This window comes from Callospermophilus lateralis, chromosome 4 (genome assembly GCF_048772815.1).
Source record: "Callospermophilus lateralis isolate mCalLat2 chromosome 4, mCalLat2.hap1, whole genome shotgun sequence".
Lineage (NCBI taxonomy): Eukaryota > Metazoa > Chordata > Mammalia > Rodentia > Sciuridae > Callospermophilus > Callospermophilus lateralis.
The window spans coordinates 109,726,291-109,744,093 of record NC_135308.1 but is presented as its reverse complement, the minus strand read 5'-3'; the positions used below and the strand labels follow the sequence as shown (position 1 = coordinate 109,744,093).

General features: G+C 47.1%; 3 protein-coding genes across 6 annotated transcripts; 1 reads left to right on the top strand and 2 right to left on the bottom strand.

The window, feature by feature from the left end:
* Positions 1-921: 921 nt before the first annotated feature.
* Positions 922-5,555, bottom strand: LOC143397014 (transmembrane protein 198-like). 2 transcript variants are annotated; one of them, XM_076853010.1, is made up of 5 exons: positions 5,372-5,555; positions 4,129-4,387; positions 2,968-3,549; positions 2,394-2,557; positions 922-2,268 (listed from the first exon to the last, which is right to left on the bottom strand). In XM_076853010.1, exons 2-5 carry the CDS (start codon positions 4,322-4,324, stop codon positions 2,131-2,133), a joined length of 1,080 nt encoding a protein of 359 aa, XP_076709125.1. In that variant the 5' UTR covers positions 4,325-4,387; positions 5,372-5,555; the 3' UTR covers positions 922-2,130. The 2 variants fall into 2 exon arrangements, with proteins under 2 accessions (XP_076709125.1, XP_076709126.1); XM_076853011.1 differs by having other exon boundaries at positions 2,394-2,554.
* Positions 5,556-5,942: 387 nt separating this feature from the next.
* Positions 5,943-14,593, top strand: Dnajc14 (DnaJ heat shock protein family (Hsp40) member C14). 3 transcript variants are annotated; one of them, XM_076854647.1, is made up of 8 exons: positions 5,943-6,914; positions 7,072-7,165; positions 7,403-8,868; positions 12,319-12,425; positions 12,631-12,750; positions 13,080-13,240; positions 13,331-13,433; positions 13,618-14,593. In XM_076854647.1, the coding sequence occupies exons 3-8, from the start codon at positions 7,459-7,461 to the stop codon at positions 13,826-13,828; spliced, it is 2,112 nt and encodes a 703-aa protein (XP_076710762.1). In that variant the 5' UTR covers positions 5,943-6,914; positions 7,072-7,165; positions 7,403-7,458; the 3' UTR covers positions 13,829-14,593. The 3 variants fall into 3 exon arrangements, with proteins under 3 accessions (XP_076710762.1, XP_076710761.1, XP_076710760.1); XM_076854646.1 differs by lacking the exon at positions 7,072-7,165; XM_076854645.1 differs by having other exon boundaries at positions 7,072-8,868.
* A 194-nt stretch (positions 14,594-14,787) lies between these two features.
* On the bottom strand, positions 14,788-17,670 carry Ormdl2 (ORMDL sphingolipid biosynthesis regulator 2). Its single transcript, XM_076854648.1, has 4 exons — positions 17,434-17,670; positions 16,208-16,382; positions 15,897-16,048; positions 14,788-15,300 (listed from the first exon to the last, which is right to left on the bottom strand). The coding sequence occupies exons 2-4, from the start codon at positions 16,379-16,381 to the stop codon at positions 15,165-15,167; spliced, it is 462 nt and encodes a 153-aa protein (XP_076710763.1). The 5' UTR covers position 16,382; positions 17,434-17,670; the 3' UTR covers positions 14,788-15,164.
* Positions 17,671-17,803: the final 133 nt, after the last annotated feature.

Here is a 17,803-nt window from a genome sequence, read left to right as displayed (position 1 = left end):
TTATATTCTTGGCCATCTAGAATTTAAAGTATACTCATGCCTTCTGTAAGGCTGAGTATAAAATAAAAAGTCCCAATTACATAAAAAAGGGTTTGGTTTCCCACAAGTGCAGCCTTGCCAAATACTTGCCCTCCTCACTTTGACCTTGTCAAGACAGTGGGAGGTGGAACACCTTCACCATACAGATACTACAGAAGGAGCATGAACCATGGACCTCAGGTCCCTAAAAGTTTCATCCGCTTCTTTGCTCTTTCTTCTCTGCTTTCCTGGGAACTTTCCCCTTAACTCTGATCAGCCCCAGCTCCATCCATTTTATCTTTCTCTTAGATAGCAGTTCCAGCTGTGTTATGTGGAAGACAATGGTGGAGGGAGGCCTCAGTCAGGTCTTTTCCTGACAGGTGGCAACAGCTGGTGAAGCTGGATACCTGGGTCTTATTCTCCTTAGATAAAGTACAAGAAAACAGCATAGTCAGTAAAATGAACAAGGGCTTTGGAATTATTGAGAATCACATTAATTTGTTTGTGACTTTGGGCAAGCTAATTAACCTCATTGAATCTTAGATTTCCAGTCCTGTAGGGTTGTTGTGTTAAATGACAATATTCCATATGGAGTGCTTGGCACCATTGTCTTGCACATTTCTGTTTAATAAAGGCTAACTCTACTGGGTGTAGTGACACATGCCTGTAATCCTAGCTACTTGGAAGGCTGAGGCAGGAGGATCAGGATGGATAGTTCTTCCTCAAGCTATCTGGGTGTGTAGCACCTACAGTGGTCTATCCATCAAGGGTACCCCTGGTCAGATATTTAGGGAACAGAAAATTTTTTAATATGGCTATCTCTCTATTTTGGGGTACAGAGTAAGAAAAGAGCAGCAACAGTAGAGGCCAGTTACCATAGGTTCAGTTTTCAATGCCATTTTATTCACATGTTCCCATGTTCTTCCTCCCTCCCATCATAGCCTTGCTGTCTAGGGGAGGGCTGTGTCTTCATGCTATCTAGGAAAACAGGGATTTGAGAGACTGAAAACATGAACATGAACTTGGGCAGGAGAGTGAGAGTAGGGAGAGTTAGAAAGGGTTAGTGGCTGGTACAAAATTCTGGTTAAAGAGAAAATGAGTATCATCCACAGTGAGAGGCGGGGAAGGCACTTGTCTCCCATGCAGCCCTGAAGACCAGGCTCTTTTGGGCAAAAGGGCAGGACTCTCGTATGAGGACAATGCTCTCTTCTTGGAGCAAGAAGCCAGCTTTTGGAAAGTCTGGTGCTGAGGCAGGTGCTGTGATCTTCCCAGGTTGAGAAAAGGGGGACGGTGCTCCCCACTGAGGTAGGAGAAGGGGGCTCAATCTATGGGAGCCAGGGGGCAAACCCTACTAGAAACCCAACTACCCCTTAAGGAGGAGCTCTTTTGTGTCATGCTCTCCATTAAAAAGCTATCACATGCCTTAGGAGGCTCCCTGATTTTCTACAGTTCCTACAAAAACAAAGCCCCTTATTTTAACATTGTGGGGTACACTGAAACAGTATTTAAAAGGTTATTTGGGTGATGGCTCTCCTTAGTTTGGAGGGAATTGGGGAGTCAGTATCTCTAGGGGCCACAGTACCTGTATTATTGGTCAGAGGTTGTTGGGGACCGCAAATCAAGATGGCGCCTGGCAGTTTGCTAAGAGGAGTGGTTTGTGAGGCAACACCACCGAGCCATTAAGATGATGGGGATTCCTTATTGGCTGACTGCTGTATCTAGATGATGCTAATTGAGTCAAACTATGTGTAATCAGTTAGGTATATATACCTCTGCTGTTTTGCAATAAAGCGGCTCCCGCTACCTTGGGTGCCCACTACCTTGAGTTCCCGTTCAGTTCCCGCTGAGTTTCCCCACAATAAAGCAGTTCCCGCTTCAACCTTCAAGTTGTTTGTCACCTCCCGGTTATTTGGCCCAGCTGGACTGTGGCAAGAGGTAGGTACTCTACTTCCATTTGTCTCCCCTCCCTATGAGATTCCTCTGTGTCTGTCCCTGAAATACATCCCTACAAGTCTGGTCTGGAGCACAAATCCCATCCCAAGTCCAAGAGGTGGGGAAGTTTGTGTGTAGGTTCTGTGGGCCCATACTAGAGGCAGGGGCATCAGCAGAGGGTTAGGTTTGGATGGGAGCAGAGGGTGTGGTGAGGGGTAGAGTGGAACCACAGTCAGAATCCAGGTTCAGGATGGTATAGGGGGCTGACATCTGGATGCTTGGTCCCAGTTGGCGCTCTTGAAGACTCTGGAGATAACTCTGAAGGGGTAGAGGGCAGAGAGAGCAAGAGGAGAAACCTGGATCAGAACACTACTCCCCCCTGACCACCTCCATATGCCCTCTGCCACAGTGGCCCCCCAGGCTGTCCCATTCTTCCCACTCACTGGAGCCAGACTGTCAGCAGGGCTCCGGGTATTGGCAGGCAGCTGGCGCCGATAGCTGCCCTCACATGGTCCCACCCCAGATGGAGTTCGGTGCCACTTGGCCTCTTGCTGATGATGGATCCGAAGAAGTTGGAGACGCCTTCGCTGGTGGCTCAAGACCACTGCTTGGGAGGGAGTAATAAGAACTCTAATCCTTTTTAGGCCCTGAATCCCACCCCCAAATATAGTCACTCTACAGAAGCCCATTTAACCTTCTTCTTAGGGTTCTCTCAAGGCTCAGCTTCCCTTCTCCTATTTTTCCCTCCTGGACTTCCCTGGGATCCTCTCCTTTCCTCTCATACCTGTCCCAAATAACTTTGTTGCATCCCCTGCCGATTTTGCTTCTGATTTTTACCCTGAGCTTCTTTGGCTACTTGTACCCTAACTTTCCTTTATGCTCTGCCCCATTTACTTTGGATATCCTCCCCGATCCTTGTCCCTCAAGTGTTTTTCTCCCCTTCCCCCTCTCAAGTCTGAGAACTGGGGACATGAGTAAGCACAGGCTGGCTGTTTCTATACCGCAATACTAACTCACCGTTGGCGTGGCCTCCATGTTCCTCAGCCATGAGCTTCCACTGGGCCAGGGCCCCAAGAGCCCCCAAGGCTGGCCAGGTCCCCAGTAAGACCCAGCTATACCAGCAGAGAGGAGACAAGGCTGGAAGTGCCTGCAGGCGTTGGCCCAACCGACTGCCCAGTGACAGCCCCTCCAGGAAGTAGTCAGCACAGGCCACCAGCACTGCAGCACCCAGCAAGGCTGTGCCCAGAACTGTGAATGGACGTGGCCACCGAAGTGTGAGCAGGGCTCCCAGTAATGCCAGCCCCACCAGCCCCCCGGCTGGCACCCAGGCTGATGGGGGCTGGTAGATGGGCTCAGTGCTCAGCAGAGCCCCAGCACCCAGGGTCAGACCTAATAGGAGACCAGTCAGGAAGAGCCCAACACTGCGAACTAGCATGGTGACCAGGCCGCAGAGGAGTCCGATGCCCAGTGCGATGCCTGCGCTCACCTCCAGGCTTAGCTGTGTCTCCAGCACCTGTTCCTTGTGGCACAGCAGGAAGATGACCAGAGCTCCAGACAGCAGGCCCGAGAGAAACATCACTGCCTTAAAACAGCGGTAGCCTGGGAATGGAGGCAGGAAGTACTGAGAAGCAGAAAGGAGGTTCTACAGGGATGCCTATGGTGAATTGTAAGAGGAATGATTAACAAGAGGAGGAAGACAGGAGCACCAAGGGGACCTCAAAGAAAGGGGGTGGGGGAAGGAATAAATTTGGGGAGGAGAAGCATTCAGGAACTGTGAGGAGACGGGGTTGGGGTGGGGTGGAATCAGGAGATACGATAGATGTGTTGAGGAAAGAATAGGAAGGTCTAGTCTTTCCAGGGATGGCATATAAGAAGAAATTGCCCACAGGCTGGTTCAGGTTTCTGGTAAAGTCTGAAGCATGGAAGATAATTTGGGAATGGAATTTTGAGGTAGGAAGCAAGAGGAGAGAAAATGATAGACACCAGAGATCAGAGCTGGATGACATGGGCAAGGGGGAAGGATAACAAGCTGGCAAGGGCAGCATGAGCCTCTCTGAAGGTAGGTGTTCCTTGATAGAGGAGGTGAGGTGGCCCAGAAGCAAAGAATAAAGTTTGCATCATCCTTGAGGTTAATAGTCTTGGGCAGCTGCCCCCCACCGACCTTGGCCCTGCTCTCACCGAAGCAGCAATAGATGATTCCAAAGCAGCAGCAAAGGGCACACACCAGGGCAGGTGCTAGTTCAGGATTGTCCTGGGGTTTCAAGACACATCTTGGGTCTGGAGGCTCTGGGAGTTGTTGATTAAAGGGCCTGGGGTCAGATGTCACAGTTAAGGGCAGCAAGGCTTTCTCCATGATTGAAGAGAACGTGGTCATAGAATGGAAGGTTGGTGTTGACTCCTCTCATCTATCCATGCATGTCTTAAAGGGTTGGGAAACCTACAAGGGGACAGGGGTAGGAACTCAGGCACCCATGGATCTTGAGGACTCTGTACCTCTTTTTTTCTGTTGAAAAATGGCCAATCAGAAGAAAGAATGGCCTTGTCAGGGTAACTGAAGAAATCTACAGGACTGTGTTGAGGGGAGCAGGATGTTTCTTTCCTACCCTCTGGAAAAAGGACACTAAATAAAACTTAAATGAAAATTTTATAATGAGCTTTTGCCCTGCCCCACACTCCTTGCCCAGTTTTTCAGGGTCAGTGTAGGAGAATTAGGAAGCCCTGAGTCTGTGGAAAGCCCTAATGGGACTTGGGGCTAAAGCAGCCTGTTTCAGCTAAAAAGAAAACTTGCCTCTGCAGCTGGGACTCAATACTACCACACTGGATTGGGAAGGGTGGGGTTAACAGGGGAAAGGGAGGAGGAAGAGGAGAGAATGAGTCATAGTGGGGTATCTGGACAGCTGCTCCAATCCTAGGGAAGAAAGAGGGGAAAAATAATCTCCCCAAAAGATACCAAAAGAGTTTGGGACAAGGAATTAAGCAGAGACAGTCACTCTCAGTTTGTCAGGGTTTTAAAGCCTTGGCTTCATGCTGAGGTGGAGTTGTTGGGGGGAAGGGTGTGCAGCCACAGTTAAAATCCCATGGCCCTATATAGAATAAGCAGGCACTTTGCCCACAGACATCTCACATCCTGGTAGCCCCTTGCTCCTCCCTAAGAACACTGAAGACATTTTTCACACCCTTCCCTTCCCCCAGGGATATCAGGGCTGCCAATGGCATTTGAATACAGATCCTGAAGGGAGATCACCAAGGAGGAGTTGTCATTTGGGATGGCATGGATGCAGGCACTTTCCTTCAGCTGTCTTTTGGACATTAAGGTCCTAACAGGCTGAGAGTTGGCTTGGAAAATTCCTTTTCCTCAATCCGTTTATAAGTCTGGGTCCCTAAACAAGGGGAGGTTGGGGAGGGAAGGTTAGCTACTCACCACCCTGCCAGGGCTCAGGAAAGGAGCGGGGTGGAAATGCTTTCCTATACCCCCAGCAGCATCCTAGCCCAGAGGTTCAGACGTTGGGATGGGTGTCAGGCGTAGGCACCCCCAGGGCCACTGTTCTTTGCTTCCTAAACTCTTGCAAGTCGTAGCCCAAACCCTGTGAGCTAAATGCAACTAGCTGGGGGGTGGTGGTGGTGGAGGAAGGGGACAGGGTGTGTGTGTGAGGGGGGAGTGACATCACGTGGCGGGCCCCTCCAATCCTTTCCTCTGCGTGTGGGAGGATCCAGTTGCCAACTGTTCTAATCCAGGATCAGGACTCCCAAAGATAGCAGGAAAGGGTCTTGGAGATCATAGCAAGAAGTAGGGGCAAAGTATGAATACTTAGGAGAAGATTTCACAACTTGAAGCTCTCAAAGTCCCAAGTGGGCTTCCAGCACCCCCCTAGCTCTAGCTTGGTTTCTTCCACTTCCCAGAGAATTGGAGTATTGTCTTTTGGAGAACCGGGTAGTCTGGATCGGGGAACCGCGAAGGGGCTTTTACTGATCTGGGGGAGCTGGCGGGGACTCCTGGGGGGAAAAACTTGCGGAGCAAGATGGGGCACTAACAGAATTGTAAGGCTAGACATGTACGCTGAGGGGACTCTGCAGGGTCTGCGTGGGGACCGGGGCGAAGGTAGACATCTACCGAGAGGATCGGTATGCAAATGAGATGCAAAATAGCACGCAGATTAGTGCAGTTTTCTGCTGCACTTGGTTGTGATTCTGAGTCCTGCAGAGCTACGCTCGCAGTCCCCTGGCCTCGCTCTGTGACACGGTGTGGGAACCGCGTCCAGAGGGGGCGGGTCCGGGGCGTGGGAGCTGTAGTTATTAGGGGCAGCTCGCCAGCTGGGTCAGGAGCGGAGGAGGCTGAGGGCTGCTGGAAAAGGAGGGGCAGCGCTTCAGAGCCAGGGCTGGGGCTGGCCGGGGCACCCACTCCTTCGCTCCATCTCTACAGGATACAAAGGGGCCTCTGTCTTGGCTACAACCGTCAAGGAAGGTATCAAGACGGTGGCTTCTCATGGCTCCCCGTTTTGTCTGCAAGGGAAACAGACTATGCGTGGCCTGGTAGCTGTTTTCCATCTCCCAATCTGGGCAAAGCCCAGGAATACAGCCAGAGCAATTCTGAGAGTCTGTTCCCAGCCCGCAGGCATTGCTGCAGAACCGACTTGCTTCGCTTGCAGAGGCTCAACTGCGGGGACAGCCATTGCAGCACGCGGAGGGCCCTTTAAGGGGTGGGGCCAGTGCTCCACCGGACCGCCTACAATTCGACTCGGCGCTAGCTAGACCGGCTCGCACCTCTGCCAACCGTTTTTTCTTTTTCTTCCCGTCTCTTCCCTGGTGACCCCGGAAGTGGAAGTAGGCTCAGGTCGGTGGCCGCGGCGGGGACGGAAGGCGGAAGCAGAGGGTGAACGGGAGGCGGAGCCGGGGGAGCTGCACTCGTAGCTCCCCCTGGCCCCAGGCCCAGCTGCTCAAGGGGGAGGAGTTACCGCCGCTCTTCGGTACGTTACTTTCACCTCTTCTATCTAGCGGGTCGGAGGGTTTCCTGAGGCAACCCTGAGCTCCGCCCCCAGCTTTTCCTTGAGGGCCGCACAGTCCCCACCCTTTTCTGACAGTCTGCGGCGCCCCCTTTCCGACCGTCTTTCTCTTTTTCTTAAGAGTGACCCCCGGACCACACCCTTTGCCGTCCTTCCCTCTCTTCCTGATTGAAGATTATAGCTTCCTGGGGAATGAAGAAAGACTACGGAGATCGGTGGTGTCTGTGTGTGTGTGTGTGTGTGTGTGTGTGTGTGTGTCTATATGTATATGTTTGTTCAAGCAAGGATGCAGTTAGTCTGGTTCTGGCTTATTGTTAGGACTAATGAATGCCCTAGAAAAGCTTGGGATAATGAGGGGGATGCCTACACTGAATATGTCCCCACTTTAAGATTGTTTAACTCTTCTCTTGGTTCCCACCTTGACCATCCCCATCTTGATACCTTTGTTCCAGGCATCTGAACTTATAATGATGGCTGTGACCTAAAACCCTCAGGAAGCCCTGGGGTCATGGCCCAGAAGCCCCCTGGAGAAAGAGGGTTGTGTGGAGCCCACCAAAGTGGTGGTGCCTCCCTCAGGACTTTAGGATCCTCCGCGGACCCTGAAATACTTTCATTCTCAGGACTCAGGGACTCAGCAGGGACTGCTCCTAATGGTACCCGCTGCCTCACAGAGCACTCTGGTCCTAAGTACACACGGCCCCCAAACCCATCCCACTGGTCGGATCCAAGCCATGGCCCCCCAAGGGGTCCAGGACCACCTAGGGAAGGAGAGGACCCTGATCAGAGTGAGGCATCTTCAGAAGAGTCAGGAGAGGACCAGGAACTCTCAAGAGAGAATGATGTCCGGTACCAAGAGGATGGGAACTCTTCTTTTCTTTCCATTCCATCTGCTTGTAACTGCCAGGGAACCCCTGGAATCCCTGAAGGGCCATATTCTGAGGGAGGAGATGGCTCTTCTAGCAACTTTTGTCACCATTGTACCTCTCCAGCCTTGGGGGAAGATGAAGAGTTGGAAGAGGAATACGATGATGAGGAACCTCTTAAATTCCCCAGTGATTTTTCACGTGTGTCCAGCGGAAAGAAACCCCCATCTCGGAGACAGCGACATCGCTTTCCAACCAAGGAGGATACTCGGGAGGGTGGACGTAGAGATCCCAGGTCTCCTGGTCGACATCGGTTGGGCAGAAAACGAAGTCAGGCAGATAAGCGCAGAGGTCTGGGATTGTGGGGAGCAGAGGAACTATGTCAGCTTGGACAGGCAGGCTTTTGGTGGCTGATTGAACTGCTGGTATTGGTGGGAGAGTGTGTGGAAACTTGTGGCCATCTCATCTATGCATGCAGGCAGCTAAAAGGCAGTGATCTGGACCTTTTTCGAGTTTGGGTGGGAATCTGGGCAGGGAGGGTGGGGGGCTGGGCCCAGATGATGTTCCAGTTTTTACGCCAAGGGTTTTACTATGGGGTAGGACTGTTCACCCGTTTTCTTAGGTTACTGGGTGCTTTGCTGCTCCTGGCACTGGCCCTCTTTTTGGGCTGTCTACAGTTGGGCTGGCGGTTTCTGGTGGGACTGGGTGACCGTTTAGGCTGGAGGGATAAGGCCACCTGGCTCTTCTCTTGGCTGGATTCTCCAGCCTTGCAGCATTGCTTGACTGTGCTGAGAGATAGCAGGCCATGGCAGCAGCTGGTAAGAATAGTTCAGTGGGGTTGGCTGGAGTTGCCTTGGGTCAAGCAGAGGACTAATAGGCAGGGGAATACACCTATAGCTAGTGGACGCTACTGCCATCCTGAAGAGGAAGTGGCTCGACTCTTGAGCATGGTTGGGGTTCCTGAGGATGAGTTAAATCCTTTCCATGTGCTTGGGGTTGAAACCACAGCATCAGATATTGAATTGAAGAAGGCCTATAGGCAGCTGGCAGTGATGGTGAGTACTCTTCCCTGTATTTCCTATTCCTCTTGTTTCCATATTTTATTTTCTGTTTCAGTTTTAGGGAGACAATAAAGGAAACTCAGAAAATCAATTGAAGCTGACGGATAAAATTCTTAGGACATTTTTGGTACTGGGGATTGAACCCAGGGGAGCTTTACTACTGAACTACAGCCCCAGCCCTTTGTGTCTTATATATTGAGACAGGGTCTCACTAAGTTGCCCAGGCTGACCTCAAACTTATGATCTTCTTGCCTAGTCTCCTGAGTAGCTGGGATTATAGGTGTGTGCCACAGTGGCTGGCTCATAAAGACTTATTCTCTGTACTATGGGATCTGACCTTCCTTCCATTTAAAGTATTTTTTTGTCATGATTTTTGCCCCTGTCCTCCTTTGGAACTTGTTATAGCAAGCATTGTTGAACTCACTCATCCTGGAATAGCTAGATGAAATCCCTTTAGGGTGGGGAAGAGGCCTACTAGTCACAGAGTACCTCAGATGCTCTCCCCTGAATAAAGGAGGATTTTTAAACATGGGGCAACCCTGCTGTCTTTCCTAGATAGACAAGTGTGGATCTAGTCTGGGAAGATTCAGGGAGTGCACCTGAATGTTTATTCCAGGAGCAGGTAGAAAAAACATAGTATTTCTAGATCAGCAACCCAGAATATGAAAGGGCAGGAAAATGGAACATAAATCACAAAGAAGTATATACATATGTATTTGTACCTGAAAGTATAGTTGCTTTTAGTGATAAGGGAGTGTATAGGTAGGAGTTGTGATATTCCATATGCTTGAAGCAAATGGTTTAATGCTAGCATGCAGTCAAATTGCTATTAGAAGTAGGTATTAAGTTGCTATTTTTTAATTTTTTTTTTTTTTTTTAAAATTTTCGGCAGACACAACATCTTTGTTTTTGTATGTGGTGCTGAGGATCGAACCTGGGCCGCACACATGCCAGGCGAGCGCGCTACCGCTTGAGCCACATCCCCAGCCCCAAGTTGCTATTTTTTAGATACATGATTGTTATTGATATTTTTTACAACTAAAACTGTTATGAATGTAAGTAAAGTGTGTAAATTGCAATGGAGACCTACTTCCATTGTTTATGGAGCTGGACTGGTAAAACATCATAGTGTGCAAATTACTTCAAAGACTACACGACACCAAAGAGGAATGGGCAACCAAAGTTTCCCTTAATGATTAATGGTACAATCAGGCCTGTAACTTACCAAAGAACTGGAAAATGCATACCCCTTAGTGGATAGCCTAAGATATTCTTAGTGTAGAAGCAACTGCTTACCCTCAGATTGTTACTAGTAGTAGAGTTCTTTTTTTTACCTTTGTGTGTTTTAGCAGTTATCTCCTGCAGGATATAATTCTTACAAAAATTCTCATTTTCAACTTACTTCTCTTGGAGTGAAAATATGGTTAAGTTCCCTTTACACACCCAAAGTTCTTATGTGGGCGTCCTACACTCTGAAGTTCTCTCTTGTTTTGGGCAAGAGTTTGTTAGCTTTTTCAATAGAGTTTCTCACTGACCTTACTAGGCCCCTGTGTGAACGTGTCTAAAAGGCTGTTATATTAGTTTGAGAATGTAGGAATTTAATAGCATTCTTTGTTTGGGGAGGGGGTGGGCATCAGTGAGGAGACTCACTATATCTCTGTATTTTTGGGAACAGGAATAGTAACAATCAGGAAGCTGTAGAAAGAGAGGTTATTATTTGTCATGAAAGAAAGACTGAATTATTATAAGCCTCTGACATTTTTTTTTTTTTTTTTTTTTTGGTACCAAGGACTGAACTCAGGGACACTCAACCACAGAGCCACATCACAATCCCTTTTTTTGTATTTAGGGCCTTGCCAAATTTCTGAGGTTGGCTTTGAACTCGCTTTCCTCCTGTGTCAGCCTCCCTAGCCACTGGGATTATAGGCACACACTAGTCTCTGATATCTTCATATGCTATTTCATTTTAGAGACAAAAAAGCAGATTATAGTAGAAAGTTTTGGATATGAAAATGTTCTAGTTAGAGAAAGGACGAGTGTGAACATGTAACATCTTTGGGACTCTTTACCACTGAGCTACATGCCCAGCTATCCCGACTCTTTAAAAAATATTTTTTCAGCTGTTGATAAACCTTTATTTTTTAAAAATTTATTCATATGCAGTGCTGTGAATCAAACCCAGTGCCTCACACGTTAGGCAAGTGCGCTACTACTGAGCCCCAGCCCTACCCCCCTGTTTTTTTTTAAGTATTTTATTTTTAGATGTAGTAGGGCACAATACCTTTATTTTATTTTTATGTGATGTTGAAGATCAAACCCAGTGTCTCACATGTGCTAGGCAAGCGCTTTACACTGAGCCACAACCCCATCCCCAGCCCTTTTTTATTTTTTGAGGCATAGTCTTGCTAAGTTGCTTAGGGCCTCATTAAGTTGCTGAGGCTGGCCTTGAACTGCAATCCTCCTGTCTCAGCCTCCCAACTTGCTGGGATTACAGGTGTGTGCAACCATGTCCGACATTTTTGGAACTCTTTATGGCTGATTATAAAACGGAAGTGCAAGGGCTTAGTATATGTGTGCCAGGTAAAGGGACCAACCATCCCTATTTGCCTATTTGAGGTTGTAGGGTTTCCTGACATGTGGAACTTTCAGTGCTAAATTGGGATAGTCTCAGGCAAACTGGGATGGTGAGTCATCCTAGTGCCAGATTCAGTGCAATAACTCCCCCTACCACTAGCCCTAGACTTTTTTGTTGTTGTGCTGGGGATTGAACACAGGGGTGCCTTACTACAGAGATATATCCCCAGCCCTTTTTATTTTGAGAAAGGTTGTTGCTAGATTACCGAGGCTGGTCTCAAATTTGAGGCATCAGCCTCTTGAGTAGCTACAATTATAGGTATATGCCACTATGCCTGGCACATGTATTCTTATTTAATCTTCCTAAGAATTCATGATAGGGGCTGAAATTGTGGCTCAGCGGTAGAGTGCTCACCTTGCATGTGTGAGGCCCTGGGTTCGATCTTCAGCACCATATAAAAATAAGTAAATAAAATAAAGGTATTGTGTCCAACTACAACTAAAAAAAATATTTAAAAAAATTCATGATAGATATATTCAAGGTCATAGAGCTAATAAATGATAGCTGGTATTTGAACCCAGATCCAGGGGCAAAGCCAGCATAATTAATCATATTGAAGGGTTGGGGTTGTAGCTCAGTGGTAGAATGCTTGCCTAGCATGTGTGAGGCACCGGGTTCTATCCTCAGTACCACATAAAATTAAATAAATAAAAGTACCATGTTCATCTACAACTTAAAAAAAGAAAAAAAAAAAAAGGTATACTGAGTCTTCAAAAGGATGATGAAAGAGAACTCTGTTATATGGGAATAGACCTTAGATGGGGAGAGGGTTGAAATGGATTTGTGATTAAATCTCTTTGTTCTGGTAGGTTCATCCAGATAAAAATCAACATCCCCGGGCTGAAGAGGCCTTCAAGGTTTTGCGGGCAGCTTGGGACATTGTCAGCAACCCTGAAAGGCGGAAGGAATATGAGATGTAAGTTAGAGATGGGAAATTGTTAGGTGAGATAAAATGAAAATTCCTCAATGGGAGAGGCCCCTGAACTTGTGGATGGAGGCTCTCAGGCAAAGAGAACTGCAGTTACTTTCTTCTGATGAGCCAGGTAGTTCAAGGGGTGAATAGATGCCCCTCTTGTTGTCCCTCCCTCAGTATTCTCTGACTTACAAAGGCTTTCTTTTAGGAAACGAATGGCAGAAAATGAGTTGAGCCGGTCTGTGAACGAGTTTCTGTCCAAGCTGCAAGATGACTTGAAGGAAGCAATGAATACCATGATGTGTAGCCGATGCCAAGGAAAGCATAGGTATGATATAGGACAGGGATGGGACAGCCACAGCTCAGGAACTGGGTAACAAAGACTTTCTTCTTGAGTATTTTTGGTAATTTTAGGATACAGATGGTGAGGTTTGTACCTCAGCCGTACTATCAAGAGGTTGATTCAGATTAGCAGTAAGACAAAAAAATTAGCTAAGATAGAAAATTGAGGGCATAGTGTAAACCGGCATATGTAACAACCTAGTGGGGATAATTTTAAATCTTTTAGTTATATTTGACAACAATGATGAGATTACTAGCATTGCTATATGTAGGCTTGGTAATATCAAGGAACTATCATTTTGTTTTGCATTTCAGGAGGTTTGAAATGGACCGGGAACCTAAAAATGCCAGATACTGTGCTGAGTGTAATAGGCTGCACCCTGCTGAGGAAGGAGACTTTTGGGCAGAATCAAGCATGTTGGGCCTCAAGATTACCTACTTTGCACTGATGGATGGAAAGGTCTATGACATCACAGGTACACATCTATCCTCTAGAAATATGAGCTTGCTTCATCGCATATGGTCTAAACTATGATGTTTTGGCTAATTATTTCTCCTGTTTGCAGAGTGGGCTGGATGCCAGCGCGTTGGAATCTCCCCAGATACCCACAGAGTTCCCTATCACATCTCATTTGGTTCTCGGATCCCAGGTACCAGTGGTCGCCAGAGGTAAGTGGTATTCCTCAATTACCTATCCACCATTCCAGTTTTGAATGTGGTTTCAGATGATCTGCTGTTTAGAACACCTAGGTATCTCTCTAGGAAGTTTGGGAACTAACTCAATGTATCTGTACCTTAAGTAAGCATATGACTCTTTAACATTTCTTGTCATATTGTTTTTTTTCCTCCTCAGAGCCACCCCAGATGCCCCTCCCGCTGACCTTCAGGATTTCTTAAGTCGGATCTTTCAAGTACCCCCAGGCCAGATGTCCAATGGGAACTTCTTTGCAGCTCCTCAGCCTGGCACTGGGGCCACTGCAGCCTCCAAACCCAACAGCACAGTACCCAAGGGAGAAGCCAAACCGAAGCGGCGGAAGAAAGTGAGGAGGCCCTTCCAACGTTGATGCCCCTTCTCTTTTTTCCTCAAATCATTGTCAGGGAGTCAAAAGGGCTGTGTACAGCACAGGATGGAGTTTGATTATTTTTTAAATATTTTAAAAAGGGAAAATGTTAAGCTTAAATTGTTCACTCAGTACTTGTAGGAAGCCCCTGAACCACTCGCCTTCCTCCCCCAGCACCCAGGAACTGAATCTTGTCTTCTGACAATACCAAAGAAACAGGGGGTGGCTAGAGCAAAGAACCTAAGGCCTGGACCTAGGCTGGACAATGTATCCCTTTGAGGAATGGGAATTGGGTATTTCCCTGGGGTCTGTATGCCTTTGTCTTGTCATTTGCTTTTATAGCAGATGATATTACCCCATCCCTGCTTTTTAAACTGAGTCTATCTTATTTCTTGACCCATTTCAGGGGGAAGCCCCCTCCTTTACTCTGATACATTAGTTAAAACACAGAACAAGAAAGCATGTAGCCCTAATTTTGAAGATGCATAGAGTTCAAAGAGTGTAAACTGAACCTTTCCTCTGACTTTTACCTTGTGGGAAAATCATCCCACTTCAGGCTTATTGCTGCAAGGATGGCCAAAATTAATAATTTTTAAGAAGCAGACTCATGCCCTGTGCCCTTGGGTGAGGGGAAAGGATAAGGGGTTCCTAGAAGCCCTCTTGTGATCCTAGGGTTTGTATTTTTTTAAGTTTGTTCATATTTGTATGTACATATCTATTTAAAGCCAGGGGATTATCTTTCTATAAATATATAACTGGCAACCTGTATCTTCCCTTTCTTCTTTGCCTATATAGCTGCAGCCCTTTTTTCTCATTTGAGAATCCTTTCCCTACTTTTATATGAGTGAAGAGGATCTCCTATTGGACCAAGGGAGAAGGGATAAAAAATTGCTTACAGTTTTATATAAAGAGTTAGTATTGCATCTTTCCTCCCAAGCATTATGAAGACATCTCCTTACATCTCTTGCTGACTGAATTGTAGCCATCACTGAAAAAGTTACTTTATTATAAGGAAAAGACCAAAGCAGAAGCTAGAAGGTGGTAGGGGTGGAAGATATGGAAAAATGTAATCACCAAACAAGCTGCCCAAACTTGGATACCTTCCTGTTGATTTGGCTCTTAACCCCATCTGCTTTTCCGGATTCAAAGAATCTTGCACATAGTAGGGCTGGGTCCAGGAGCCCCATTTCCCAATCTCCCCTTTCTGAGAGTTTGGGGAGAGGTTGTATACTTCTTAGACTTTCAAGACACACAAAATAGTATGGAGAAGGGGAAGATGTTACAGCCTTTTGTTCCAGCACCTTCTCTATGCCCGTGGAACTGTTCTTAGCCTCATCCCTCAGTATTTGTTAATGCCAAAGAGACGAACCCCATGGAATTGAGGTAACTTAGGCAGCAGTACACTGAGCAGTGAGGTAGTGTTGATGAGGAAGTGAGCAGCATCATATTTGGTGTAGAAGCTGGCCAGGAGATAGCTGGGAGAAAAAAAAAATAGAATGAGTGAGGTTGGCCTTCCACATCCCTGTTCTTGCTTTTTTGAAGTGACTTATTTTCAATGTCCAGTTTTATTGCATGAAATCCTTGGATATCTGAAAATATTCCAGCTATATCAATAGTATTTACTTTGGGACAAAGGAGTAAACACACAGTAGCTTTAACTAGCAATTACAAGTCAAGTTTGTTGTTAATGACAAATGGCAATGATAGTTGAAATAGCTTCAGCCTGTATGACTCTTATTTAAGAGTCCTTTTTGCTTCTACTGCCCAGTTTTTGAAGATTAATATCACTTCTGCCTTAATCTATTTGCTTTTAGAAGTGTAAAATTAGTTGGTGTCTTATATTTCTTCAGTTTTTTCTCTATTCCCCTGTGTCCAAGGAGGCAGTGAGGAATGCTTGATTATTGAATTTTACTTTTTACTGTTCTCTATAGGCTCAGGACTAGTGTATCATAGTATCTTCAAAGGGTCTTAGATGAGTGGTCTGCTTTTTAAAAGCTTCTCTATGAGCCATTCCACCTGGTTTTTGGAGCTGTTTCTAATCCAGCGTCTACCCTAATCCCCAGAGACTCACAGTATGATAGGAGAGATGCTAAGGAATTTGCGGGAAGAGGTAAACTGGAGCCCATAGTCCATCTGCTCCCAGTGAGTCAGTAGCCGAGCCTTTCCTTGGTCAGGGGTTTCAAAGGGTGTTCCTTTCACTGTATGTAAGAAGATATACATTGCCTGGGAAGAGGGAAAAGGATGGTGTTAGAGATAGAAAGTAGTCCTTCTACCCAAGAATTATGCTGAGACCCCAAAAGGAAGATAAAAGTCCCCAATTTAATTTTGTTTCTGATTGGGAAAGATCTGGGGTTGGTACAAGGGCCATGTTTTAGTGCTCACCAAGTTATGGATGACGTTGGTCAGGGTCCAGACAACAGGAATGCTGAAGAAGGGGATGCTGAGTAGAACCACATGCAGCAGTCCTACCAAGATGATGTAGGCCAGCCAGATGCCCCGACTATTCATCACTCGGGTGTTGGGGTTTACTTCACTGTGTGCCACCCCCACATTCATCCTACCACAGTGAGGGATCAGGTGGGAGTCCAACTCAATTTCCTCTCAACCCCTGTTTGAGTTTGTTTCCCATAGTTATCTCCTGAAGAGCTAAAATTCTCTGAATTCTATTGGGAATCAAAGAACTTCCCTATCATGCAGAAAGGAAAAACTGAAGACTGGGGGGGGGGGGGACTTGAAAAGCCAAGAATAGTCCATCCTTCTTGTAGAGATGTGGTGATTTTTATTCAGATCCTTACACTTCAACTGCAACAAGGCAGTAAGCCTAGGCTTGGGGTATCCAATTCTAGGAGCAGGGGAAAATAGGAGTATCTCACTTTACTTTTCTTAAGAATAAGGAATGATGAAGAGGCCACATATACCCAAAGTTCCAGAAGAGTCGTGAAATCAATCGGGACCAATACAAGGGATTAGAGTAAAGCTACCTCGAGTCCCCACCTTTTTCGCTGGGGCTTGTCCGACCTGTCTCTAGGCATGTCAGCGGCTAGTAACCTCATTCCTTCCCTCAAGCGTGGAGGCTACAAGAACTTGCCCAGTTTCTAAATTGGGCCAGAAAGGGACCTGAGCTTAGCGCCTTGAGAGTGGTGCCCCAGTTTTGCTAGGGGCAGATCTAGTCTGAACGTGGCTACTAAAATGGTGCTAACACTGGGGAGGCTGAGGCAGGAGGACTGCAAATCTCGGTGATTTAGCGAGACCCCTTCTCAAAAAAATAAGTAAATAGATAAATAAGGCTGGTGATGTAGCTCAGTGGCACAGTGCCCCTGGGTTCATAAATAAATAAATAATTTATCATAAATAAATAGTGCTAGGTCTAACACAGAGGATAGGTAGTTAGGAAGCAGCTCTTGCCCTCCCTAAAATTCCCTGAATTCTAGTACTGAGCACACCCCATACAACTCCTAGCTTCCCTCTTTTCACTCGTTGGTGGCTTTCTAGGGCTCTCTTCAGCACTCCTTTCTCGGTATTTCACGTGCCGCCTCCCGCCGCCCTTTCCTCCCCCCTTCATTTTCACTCCGCAACCCTTTCCAGTCTATCCACAGCGGAGCCCATACCTGCCAGCTTCAGGAGCACGTCCGTATAGGGTCACGGCGCTAGCTCCTATACCTGTGGTCTCCAGGAAGTAGCCTCCACACCTGCGGGCTCCCTATTGGTGGAACAGAACCAGCGATGTCACCACCAATTGGTTGTCATACTGTAATGAAGACGGACAATTGGCCGCCCTTTCTGTCGTTAAGAGAAATCAGAACCCTCCTTTCTCTGGGTCCCACCTTTCAGAGAGCTGGGAAAGTTGCTGAGGGGCAAGAGAGCGACGCCAGCCATTGACTAATGGGAAGAGCCTATAGTACGGGGTTTGAGTAAAAGTGGCAACGATTGGTCGGCCTTCAATCTTCACGCCTAGGCGGGAGCTCCCGGAGGCGGAGG